Here is a 12,883-nt window from a genome sequence, read left to right on the forward strand (position 1 = left end):
GTTTTTTAGAAATATGTTTTAGGTGACCTGCCTCAGCCGAAATAGTCCACGGGTCATGCTGGTTTTCATGCCGGACATTTCTTAATTGCATTTAATGGAGATTTTATTAAGGTGGGATTAAGGTGGGATCTACTGCAATGTCACCTGGCACTGCAGGTGTGAATCGGAAGCTAGCATACTTGGGTCCGACATACCCTCCCTTAATCTGAAGTTATGAAAATGTAAGGGGGGGGTTGGGTTTTTCGGCAGAGCTGCCATGGTAACTCGTACAGTAGGGGCTGTACCCACTGTTCGAAAGGAAAAGAATTAAAAATGATATTCAATAATGGCTGAATAAAGTGGATTTTAAAAGACTGTATGTCATACTGAAAGTTTCTATACCATTTTCCCTTAGTTGCACAGTTGAGCTACAGAGACTGTAGGCTGATGCCTGGTTGGTGCGTATATGAGACAATTCATTGCTCATTTTTATCAGAGATTATGATGAATGAGAAATAAAACAAACTGTCAAGCCAGCAGCATTGTCCATGTATTAGCTGGAAGAGTGATATATTGCTTGGAATTTCCCGCTGGTCTGCTATTGGTCGTGCAGTTTAAATGTGTTTGAAATTATTCATTGGTAGTTCATTAAATGGCATTTTACTGGTCTGACTAGTGCGTAAAAAGGAGGGAGAATTTGGCAGGGGATCACACATTGCCGCTGTGCTGTGTTTCCTGCTTGTCAGAATTAGGGGCTCAGCATACATACAGTATATGTTGTGGTTCGTATTCTCTGTGGTTCCCTGCTCTCCCTACGTTTTAGTAATTGTTTTTTCGCAGCAAAGGCAAATAATTGAAGTCCTCATTAAAGCTAAGGCTGATATAGCCTGGGTTCCCCTCCCAGGAATGCAGCCTCTCACATGATGGGCAGAGTCAGACGAATTCCTTCCTGTGCCTTGCCGTTGATGGCTTGTGTCACCTCTCTCCTGGAAAGCCTGCAGGGCCTTCAGTAATTCTGGGATAATGAAGTTGCATGTGGGACTTGATTTACAGGGAAGAAATATTTTGTTGATGGCATTTTCCACCGCGAATGATATAAAAGCTTTCATCATCAGTCATGACTCTTTTGTTTGCTCCCAGTTTATTGGTTATATAGAACTTTTTTCCTTTTTTTCCCCTTAACTTCATCTCCCAATATCGCCAGGAGAGTTTCTTTGGTTTGTACTGACAACATGGAGAAAATTAACACCCAAAGCAAAAAAAATCAAAAAAAGTTTTGATCCCAATAACTGGGCTGTATTTAATAATAATTTTTAAAAAGTGTCTGCGATTTTTGCGCTTAGTGGACCTGAGTAAGTTCATTAGCTGTGTCATTTTAGGGTGAGATTCCCCGGTAAAGCATTTCTTGCTGGTTCCCTTGTCACCTGGAGTGACAGTTGTTTGTCGGCAGCTCTGCAGACCCGATAGGAAGCTGAGGCGTACACGCTTGCCTGCTCTGATTGGTGAGCTACGACTCAGGAGTTGCATGGGCCTGTACCAGAGAAGTAATTGCGGCGAGACAATGTTCAGCTCTGCTCAAAGACAGAACTAGGAGAGGGAAGAAGGAGGGAAGTACATTTAAGTCTCTCGTCCGTGTTCCTAAGCAGCATGAATGAAGCTGATCACGTCTAGCCACGCTTCAGAAATGGGAAGTTTTTTTGCTGGCTAAGAAAACTGTGATTTGGTGTACTGTTATCTGTCCTCATCCCTATCCTCACCACATACTCAGAGTTGTTCTCCTGTGTACAAACCTCTACTGTCTCTCTCTCCCTCTCACTTCCTTTCATTAAACAGTCGCAGGCATCATGTAAATCCCGCAGCTTGGATAAGGCTGTACGCTCAATCTTGGATTATAGGTCCAGGGGGATTTAGGATTTCCGACTGACACGTGTCGACACAGTTTGTCTGCATGGCTTTCTGCTGCCGCTTCATTCTGTACGGAAGCTCTGACTGAAAGCGTTGGAACCTTAATGGAGGGAGGGCGAGGAAACAGAGACTGATAGGAACTGCACTAAAATTTGAGGATTTTTTTGACCTGAAGTTGTTGAGGAGGAGGGGAACCTTGAACTGTTAAGGAAGCAGGCCTCTGGATTGGCAGACCTCCGGATTGACAGGCCTCCGGATTGGCAGGCCTCTGCTTGTTGCTGAAGGAACCATCAGGTCTGTACTGTAGCTCATAGGCTACAGACCACAGCTAGAACCTTAGTAAAGGTTCTTCCCTCTGAAACTGATTTGCTCCCTTCCTTTATCTGTGCAGTAATCAACTGGAAAATGAGGCCATGCTTTAACAATGTTTTCTGTTGATTCTTATGCAAAAAAAGACCTGCAAAATGAACACGGCCGTAATGATCGCGCCCCAAGCCACCGTGTCTCTGCTGACGGCTGGTACGGCGTCATCCCTGAGCCGGCAGCGTCCCACCGGGTCTCGACCCTCTTCCCCGGGGCCGCTCACCTCTCCAAAGTTATGGCAGAAGACCTCAGTGTGCCGGTTAGCTGAGCTTTTTTTCTGGATCAGCGGCAGCATAGTGGCAACGCCAAGATGGAGAATGGCCCAGATCGGTAAGGCACCAGGTGGCATGGAACCAAACTCCAGGAACTTACTTTTTTCTAGTAGCTGTTAGATACGTTTGAGTGTGTCCACAGGTGTATTTTTCACTTTAAAGAAGAAGATCAGGCCTTTTGGTAGTTCGCTGGCAACTTCCTTTCTTCACAGGCACCCTGCTTAATTGTTCTTGATTACTTTTGTCCTGGCACTTGTGAAAAATTGGCTTCAACACAATTAAGTAAATGGTCATCAAGTCAAAAAAAAAACTCCTGAAATGTCTGGTTTATATTTGAAGTGACAGGAATAAATGACGTATGGCATCGGTTGTACTCTTCGGTTTTTCGGAATTTTTTTTTGAGTAGGTTGAATAGTTTTATCTAGTTTGTGGGGTCCATGTCACAACTGAGAGCCGGTAAAACTCAGCCATCTTGTTTGTAGGAATATCAGGAAGGATTTAGAAATTACACTTTGTAATGTGAACATTCACATCTTGCCCAAAGTATACCGCAGCTTTCATTGACTATCTCTGTTTAGTCATTAGACCGGCAGGCTTTGGTCCTGAGCTCTCAGTAGCTGCCCTCGCATTAGCCTCGAAATGGGGACAAGGCACTTTGCGTCAGTGTGGGGCAGCTAAGCAATGCGAACACCTGTCACTGGGTCGCTGGCCATATGGTCAGCAGACAATCCCCGAGCTTAGATCCATGTAATGGAACCTGGCATAGATTTGCAGCTTTCTGTCACAACTGCCAGTGCAGCCCAGACGAAAGTGTCAGTCAGCCTCCAACCAGAAACGCTCCAGAAAGAAACCATCTTCCAATAACCTGCAAAATAAATAAATAAGGAAGCGGTGAGCCCAGTTCCTGCTCGCTTTCTGTTTTCGGTTCGCCGCTTTGTCTTTAAAGTTGACCTTGTTTATTTCCCACTTGCAGTATCTGTCGCAGTTGTTATGCGAGGCAGTGAGGAGGGGCCCCGCACTGCACCACAAATCAGCCGGCCAACTGCTCATGTAACTCTAAAGCATCTTATCCTCCTGAAGGTTGCAGTGAATGTTAATAATGTCAGTAGGCTTATATTTAATCACAATGATAAGCATTCAGTCATAACTCACTGACTATTCTACTTACCTTAACCACTCCAGAAATACACGCAAAATTGAATTTAAATTGCCTGAATGATTGAATCCATCTTCAGCCTCTCTGTGAAAACAATAAGTATGACACAAATTGTCCACTTAATGTATATTTCAGCTTTTTTGTCCCGCTTTGTCAATTAAACCTTTTAATAGTCTTTTAAAGTATATTTTGTTTTGCAATTACATTTCCGCTTATGCCTCTGTTTAAATCAGACCAGTATGTGACTGTCTAGTCTTAGATTTCGCAGAATTGTCACATGTAAATAATTTTGATGAAAGAAGAAAGAGAAATAAACTATCTAAACCTGAATATTTTTCAGGAAAAGGAAATGTCAGTGTACCACATAATTTCCCATAAAATTACATTTTAAATTCCTCAGTTCAGTGTTTTAATACTGTACTGTCATGTGCATAGTACAACACAATTATTACCTATACATTTGCTGCACTAGCAGTATATTCAATAAGTATTCAATAAGTAACTGCAAACAATAAAAAACAATGGATTGCGCAGCTGAGTAGATGCACTCAGCGTATGGATTCAAGAGTTTTATTGGTCACAGGTGAGGTGTAGAGTCTGACCATAACCTGCAGAGAAATGCAAGGTCAACTCCACCATATGCTCATGTAAGAGGCACAGGGAAGCTGGAATAAAATGTATAGCTGTGAGAGAGCGGCTGTCTTTTACGATGCTAAGACAGTTGTGTTTGGGCTGGTTTGCAGTGCAGTGCAGTGGCTGCTGCAGTGTCACAGTTCACCTACTCCCTAACGTGTGCACACATTTAGCCTGTGGGTATGCACTTAGGCTGTGTTCTGGCCGGCCAGCATTTCCATCTGTCAGCCACATGTGGCACACAGTGTGCAGTTGTGCTGCAATCATGGTTTGGCCCCTGGTTTCAACAACATCTCAATAACATCGATGATAATCAGTAACAGATATAGTTCAGAACTAATTTTAATCGCTTTTTTTTTTTTTTTGGTTTGCCTTGTAAATCGCGTGTAATGACATTTGTCATCTTGTATATGTGTCCATTTCTAAGAACGGACTTGTTATAACATACACTTATGTTATAAAGTGTTGCCACGTTTTCCTGATGGGAAACGGTGATGTAAGTTATTCTGTGTGTTTTGAATGTTATGTTCATGCTTGATCAAGCTTTGGTCTTTGTATTCATTACACTTTGTCACTTTAGAGATTTTCTGCTCGGTGTAAATTTTATATTACAACTGCGGCTGATTGTTTTATCTTCAAACACTGTCTCGGGCCAACTCCATTAGCGGATTGCCTGATCATATGATTATGTGATTATGAAAATAATCATTTTTTGCAGCCCTGCCTTAGTGCCCCACATTAGCAGTGTACGTCTTTCTGCCACTGCGTATTTTTCAGCAGTCTGAGCGTCTCCCGCAGTGGATTCTTTTCATCTTTCACTGCTTTTTGCAGTTTCCTTCACAAAGCCGCGGCTGGAGCATTAATCAGCACCGTCATCCTCGGCATCACTGAACCAGCGAGACTCCGCTCCTCATGCCGCTTGAAGACATGTGGAGAGAAGCTGGTCCAACTGCTCTCTGCAGTTCCCCCCGTTTTCTGCTCAGCAGGGATTTATTTCGACTTTTGATAAACAGTAAAGCGTTAATACCTTCATTTTGCCAGTAGTTTTTACCCACAGACAAAGGGTTACTGCAAGAAAAAATATGAATTTTCAGACAGTTTTTTTGTGGTGGTACGATGGGGTATCGAATTTTTAATGAAAATAGCCGTCCATTCATTGTTCTTTAATTTGATTTGGCAAGAGGCTGCAGTCATGATGAGGAAACCCTCTGTATACCGTTCTAATAATCTCACCTGTCCAATGAGGAGGTGACTGGCCGCCAATAAGAGGACAGAATCCATCTTTGCATGGCATATTCTCATGGTTTGTTTGTGGGGCTCTTGTATTGATTTTTAAAACATCGTTTATGAAAAGCATTATTTTGCTGCTTCAGTGACAGTCTTCACTGCTGCCTGTTAGATCCGTCTGAACTGACATTTATTACGTCTGTGTTTTGTACGGAATGAAATCCAGCAAATCAGTCGCGCGTGTGAACATATGAACACATAATGCGTCCCAGTAACAGTTTAAATTGTCATGGAGCCCTTAATGAGTTTTCTTGTTTTGTTTTAGTGTTGGTGGGCATTGGCACGGCTCTCTGCTGGCGGGATGGTGGCATGCAGAGTGTCCAGCTTCCTCACTTCACAAAAAACCAACCTACTGCATTGCCTGGTGCAGTTTTTCTCCACCCGGTGCTCGGGGATCCCTATCGGGTCCATGTTTTTGCTCCCTCCCAGTTCTCTGCCAGATAGTCCACATTTTTGCTCCCTGCCAGCTCCTGGTACAAAAATGTGAACGTGTCTGGCTGCCTCCGGTGACCCGATTGGGAAACACTAGCCTCATGTGACTGGAGGCTAAGGCTCAGAAGTCAGTTTGTCCTGACATGCCACTGGGTTGCAACCCTCCCTTGTCAGGGCTGTTTGTCCCTCACCACCAAATAAATGTGCAGCCTGTTGAGTCGCAAAGAGGTTTCAGCAGTTGTGTCTAAATTAGCCCCCTTGGCGCCCTGATGTTGTCACATGTTTTGCGGTGACCGTATGAGGGTCAGCGATATTGTATTTATTATTTCTCTCATCTGCATTTAGTCCCTATCAGGGTTTGTTCCCTGCCTCCTCTGCTTGTGTTTCGTCTGGGCCCGGCTGGCCTGTTTCTCTGCTGGCTCGTCCCTCTGTGTCGCTGGGTCGCATCCGAGACCCAAGCCACCTCCATCGCCATGCAGCGGCAGACGAAAGCCCACGCCCCCTTTCTCCTCTGCTTGCCAGCCCGGAACGGCAGATGTTCCTTTGTTGGAGACCGTCTGAAGTTTTAATGAGCCTTATTAAATTTATATGCCACCATGGATTTTTACATTTTTTATTATTATTTTTTTTGATGGCCAGGAGCTAATCAGTTGAATTTTCAGTGCTACGGCGCAGACATTGCCTTCTGTAGTTTACGAGGCCGCTTAGCTTGCTGTGGGAGGGTGGAACAGGTAGGTACGTTAATCAAGGGGAAAGCCAGTGCGTCCGATGTGGAGGGCAGGATGTTCATCGCCAGCAGCGCTGAGCTCCGCCCCTTCTCGTTAGGGGTGCCGCCCACCCTTGCTCTCCAACGAGTCACATGGGGTGGATTTAAGACTCAAGAGGGCGAGGAAGGGGAGGACAAAAGGATGAAACACCTAAGGAAGTAAGTTAAAGTTTGGGGGAGGAGGGCGATGTGAGGATTGATGAAGGGAGCGTTGCTGTGCGGAGCTTGGCAGAGAGACCCGATGTGGCGAGGGACAGCATCCGTATGTTTCTGGTTTGTGTTCCTGTGGATGTTTTCAGAGTCGAGGTGAGGTGCAGGACACTCACAGCTGTCAGCCTGGGGACGCCATTAGCTCCATTAGCCAGACATGCTGGGCGACTCACACGTAGTGCAGCTCAGTGTTACTTAACATCATTTTCCTATGTCCTGAAAATGTAAAACAATGTAAAGAAAAAAAAACTGAGAAAGATCTTTTTCCTTGTCCTTCTGGCAGAATTATTTCTGGTGTTGATTTGTGTCTGTATTATACAACAACCTCGACTGGAATTCATTTTCAGTGCAGCTAATTTGCTTGGTGCCTCTTCCCCACATATTTTATTAGGCTGTCTGCTATGTCGCGGGTAACCAAGCGGAACGCTTGTCAGCCATACGTGAAACTGAAGTTTCTTGTCAATGTTTTTAAAAATAACGCATCCTGCGACGGCAAAATTTCAGTACACTTTTTCTTTCTGCTGCCTTGTTAGAGGACTGCTCTGATTTTCCGTGTAACGATGCCCTTGTCTTTCTCTGCCAGCTGTTTCCGCTTGATTTAGGACGTGCTGGTGCTTGCGAGCTTAACTAGTGATATGTACCAAATGCAAGGCGTATGAGAAAAGGTGGGGGGGCAAACTTTCATGTTGAGGGCTGAAACACCCCATTTTGTGGAATAACAAAACACATAACCAGTCTAGAGTTCAGCCTTCACACCAGACCGCTTACCAACTCCTTCCCCTTACTTTTGCCGCTGATGTTTTCTTCAATGCTAACAGTGGCCCTCCTATGTGGTCAGGATTTTTCACCAATTAGAACTGAGGAATCTCTCTGTGTTTCTAAAAAAGCCAACTTAAACTACTACACTGCTGTTACTTCAGTCAGAGCGCGTGTTTGGCCTTTGTGGTTAAAAGTAGCTTATTATCCCTGTCTAAACTACTGTGTCACAGAGTGCGTTACACCTTTTTTTGTGTGTTCAGCATTGAGAGTTCCCATCTAAAAATCATTATGGGGGTTGATTTTGGGGGACTTGGGGGGGAGGGGAGGAGTTTAAGGTGTTTAGAGCTCAGGAGCTGTAGGTTGATGCCACATAGTATGGCTGTATGGTGAGCTGCCCAGACGTCTTACTGGAACCTGGAAGGTGAAGGCTGTGGGTGTAACACTGTGAAGTGACTCTAACCCCCATCCTGAGTACGGTTCCGGGATAAAAATACCAGCATGATTAAACAACGTGATGCTATCTGGATTTTCGGGTTTCTCGCCTCTCAGTGGAGGAAAGTATAGTTCATTTGTATACCTTGATGTCAGAATATAAGTGTAGTTTTGATATCCTGTGATACGGCTGAAATCTGTGACATGGCTTTTGGGCTAAGGCTCTGTGTTCGTGATCAGAAAGTCGCTGTTTTGATGCCATTGTCGGCAGCAAGATTTCACCATTGGGTTCTTGAGCCTCAATCACAAATTATTCCAGGGATGCTGTCTGACTCCAATCTCTGGAATGTATGTTGCTTTGGAACATGTAAATGTAATACGCAAATATAATGTCCATATCTGAGTCATGCATAACAGGCTGAGGTATGAAAAAAACAGATTGTTTCACACATGCTGTTTCCTACCTCAGATCTGGAACACGTTGAGCGCCTTGTCTGGCCACAAGCATGGTGGATGGCTCAGTTACACTGTGTTTACTTGTTGACCAGAACAGGAAAGCAACATCCATGTGAGAGTGCTACAAAGGGCACAGAGAGGTGTTACTCAAACTATCGTGACTCGCATTAGGGGGTCTGGCAGCAGCTCCTGATTTGCTTCTTTCTAACTTTGTTCTCATACATTGCTCGATTTGTCTAGCCACTTCTATACTCCACGCCCCAATGTGTCTGTGTGTGTTTAATGTGATCTGTTCTCTCCTCCCTAGTGGAGAAATGCATGAACTCCATGCAGACTGGGACCCAGATGGTGAAGCTGCGTGGTGGGTCCAAGGGTCTGCTGCGCTACTTCTACCTGGACGAGCACAAGTCCTGCATCCGGTGGCGCCCGTCCAGAAAGAATGAGAAAGCCAAAAGTGAGTGCTGCACCCCCTCCCCCGTTTTCACGCTTACGTTTGTCACACCACCAGAGGTAGGCTGGCCCCAGCCAATGTCTGTCCTTTTAACATATGTAATGCGGATGACTGGTAAAACATTTATCCAGATAGCCAAAATATATATGGGTCCTTGCTGTACTGCTCTATCTAATGAATATTCCTGAACAGCTCCAGTAGAATAACCTAGAGTATTATTGGTAAGAGGTTAATGGTCTTCAGATAAAGTGTTAGTTAAGCAGGTCAATTCAGAAGGTACTGTCTGACTCGTTAGATACAAGTCAGGTAAAGATCTGTTTACTGTTCCTTTGGCTTAACTCCAGGATGAGCTAGTATGCTCTTTGTTAGCCAATAGCTTATTAGGTCATTTGGAAGCAAGTGCATCTGACCCAAATGATTTTATTTCCAGAAATGCCCCAGGCATTGTGCCACGCGTGGTGTTGTAGGATGCTCACTATACAATAAGGATCAGGTGGTGCAGAGTCCTCTTTGGTCATGTAATGGCGGAGTGAAGAAGTAAAAGGAATGGCAATGTTTTTGTAGCTGGAGTGACTTGCACCGCCAGTTAATAAACTCTTGCTATTATTAATGGACTTTAATTTCACAGATGTTTTATATTGAGCACCACGCAAATCCATCCAACACACATGAGGGGCAGTCACCACAGGTGCTGCCTTGCAGGTGTCGCCTCGCTGTGTGATTTGGGAGCAGGTGCCCTTGCATTGATGCACACCTTGTTGCTTGTACTGACTCAATTTGGGAAATACCACAGCAGAGATCTTATGCATTATTTATCTTTGCCTGTGAACTGAAGAAGCACATTCAGAGTCAGCAACACATTAGAATGGCATTCAGTGTCTGAACATGCTGATGTTCTGTGGACCTACAAAAGGTCTTGTCATACATACCTGGTTGTACCTGTAGGAAACTGTTTTAATTTTAAGCTGTGTTAATTTTCAGCTTGCATTTGGATGAAATTCAGGGACCAGTATGAATGTTACTTTTAATTGATTTCATTTGCAGCTGTAATGCTGGTTTTCTAATGGCTTGCAGTCAGCAGTTTGAAAAGTTATGGTGGTCTTTAGATAATGGTGTGTGAAAGTGGGTAATGTGTAACGGTGAACGCAGCAGTAAACTGGCCACAGAACCAGTGTCAGGAGGCTAGTGCAGACCATTGAATCCAGGCCAGATTCCGGACAAGAACATCCAGTGCGGAATTTCATGGCTTTGGAAATGAGAGGGAGTGACTGTAAGTTCGGACTGGAGTTTCAGGCTGTACAAATTTATTCACATAAAAGAGGAAGCAACACTATATGATAAACAAATATGATCTGTTCCTCACTTTGTGCCTCATTTTATTATGTAATTAGATCTAACAGTTGAGTTTCATACCCCAAGACAGAATGTAAACTCTACTTGAGTTACAGTCTGTAAAAATATATTGGGGAAAAAAGCTTGCTAAGTAAACAATGGATTATTACTTATGATTATTTATGCTTAGAGTTTAGTCCTAGAGGTGGTTGTGAAATATTTGGAGATTAATGTAGATGGGCGTAGCATTCTGGAGCTGAGGACACTGTGCTGCACACCTGCAACTCCACCCTAATCCTCCAACTGGGCTTCACTGAGCCCCATGACCCGGGGATCTGTTGCTGAATCTGACTAATGCTCGTCATTGACAGATGTCCACTGGAGGTTACAACATCCCACTTTAAGGAGTGTTTAAGCCTGGAAGAAGGTGCAACGATGCAGAGACATGTTGAGACACTTGATGTGGAAATTTATGCCGATACTGATAACTGCTATATTTTTGTTTAATATTACTAGGGCTGAGTAATATCACACTGCGATATAATCGCGATTGTGTGGCGCTTGCTAACTAATCACCAGGGCTTTAGGTGACAGGCATAAACATTTAAATATTTCGCCCTGGTAGATAATTGGTCAGAGCTGCTTTGGGCGATATTGGCACTGTTGTCACGGCGAGGGCCCCTGCGGGATGGGCGTCATCTGAAGGGAGCTGTACTGCATGTTTACTAGCCTGCTCCCGCTGTCAGTGTGGGTGTGACTAGGCCACCTGGAAGTGCCGCCCCAGGCACATGAAAGACGCTGACAGGGACCTGTTTGGACTTTTAGAGAAGTCCCTGTTAGCCAGCTCTGCAGAAGAGCGCATTTTAACCTGCGAGCTGCATTAGGAAAAATCCAATTTTGTTAACGACGGCTGGGACTGTGGGGTATAACCGTCCGCACGGCTGAAAATGAGAAGCGCTTATTGGTGCCCGGAGGCCCCCACTGTATAAACGCCATCGGACTCTGAAAGTGGAAAGTCTTTTCAGCACGGCTCTTTACTGAGGTGATCCAGTTAGATAAATGCTTAGTCGGTCTTTTCCAAAAAGTAGCCAATCTTTAGCTTTGGGCATGATTCGGAATGTGACTGGTAGCCTCAGAATACTGCTGCAGCCACCATTATTAAAGAGTGTGCACACGTAGGTCACCAGGGTGTTGTAGGTTGTTTATCATCAATTTTTTTCTCCTACTAATTATCTGTTGGCCTTTCTGTTGAATTTCGTTTCTCACATTAAATGTGGTCTGACATGATTTATCGTAATCTCTGGCTTTGCATTACAAAAAAACCTACTATTTTAAGGATGTGTAGAAGTTTTATATACGAAATAGTATTGTATCAGGCAAAATCTGATGTATAGAAAGATTTATATATTAATACCTATTATACTACGGGACCGTTGAATGCTTGAATCTGATTGGCTGACGAACGTTCTGAGGTGTGCAATTATTTTCAGGGAAACGCACGGCGAACGTAGTTCCAGGCAGCTCTCTTGACCGCATTACAGTTCCATATCACTTCCCATAGTTAACTGTAATAACGGAAATTAGCATACAGTACCTATACAGCACACAGGACTAACAAAAACAACAACATGACAGACGATTTTCCGAAAGTAAATTTTAATATTTACGGTGAATATGAAACTTTCAACAACTGGGCTGCAGCAGTATTAGTTAGCCTAGTGTGCCAAATTAAAGGCTACACATGACATTTCTCACTAGCGAGGTAATAACAGCACTGCATCTTAAAGCAGACTTACAGTTTAGAGACGGTGCTTCAGAACACTGTTGAGGGACACACAGAGGTAGCCTAATTCATACAAGATCTCTCTCTCTCTCTGTTTCTCTTTCTCTGTGTCTCTGTCTCTCTCGCTCTCTTTCTAATAACTTCATTATTAACTGCATTAGTCTGCTATCAACGGCTCAAGCCTCCATTGCCAGCTTTAAAATGACGTTTTGGAACTAGCAAAAGAGTCGTTGGATGAGATGCGGAAGAAATAATCCTACTCACAATAGCGATTTAAGTAGAAAAACCGGACGAATCCCTTGAAATATATCATCTGATCAATGTCTTGAGGTGTGGCAACCGTAGTATAAGCGGAATAATTGACGACGGGCCGTTGAATTATTAGAAAATAATGCACACCCGAGGTGGTGATGCGGCCACGACGCGAAGCGGAGTACTTTGTAAGCTTTGCCATGATATGAATTTGCAAGGCAGCAGTTCAGTATCTGGCGATATTAGAAATGATATTGTGTTACGATCTGATTCGATTCAGTGATACATGATCAGTATTTTCAGTATATTGAAATGCACGCTGACTCTAGTGCAATGTATTTGATTACAAAATTACGTAATATGTTTTTAATTTTATTTTGAATATGGTGAAAAAAACGATTAAAAATGCTTTTAA

At 43.8% G+C, this 12,883-nt stretch overlaps 1 protein-coding gene across 1 annotated transcript in view; it reads left to right on the forward strand.

The window, feature by feature from the left end:
- The window catches only part of plch2a (phospholipase C, eta 2a), a 131,942-nt gene that overhangs the window by 80,900 nt on the left and 38,159 nt on the right, over window positions 1-12,883 (forward strand). The window contains exon 3 of the mRNA XM_049004800.1: window positions 8,958-9,104. Within this exon, the coding sequence (XP_048860757.1) occupies window positions 8,958-9,104 (147 nt within the window). The remainder of the gene's footprint in view (window positions 1-8,957; window positions 9,105-12,883) is intronic.

This window comes from Brienomyrus brachyistius, unplaced genomic scaffold, assembly GCF_023856365.1.
Source record: "Brienomyrus brachyistius isolate T26 unplaced genomic scaffold, BBRACH_0.4 scaffold120, whole genome shotgun sequence".
Taxonomy (NCBI): Eukaryota; Metazoa; Chordata; class Actinopteri; order Osteoglossiformes; family Mormyridae; genus Brienomyrus; species Brienomyrus brachyistius.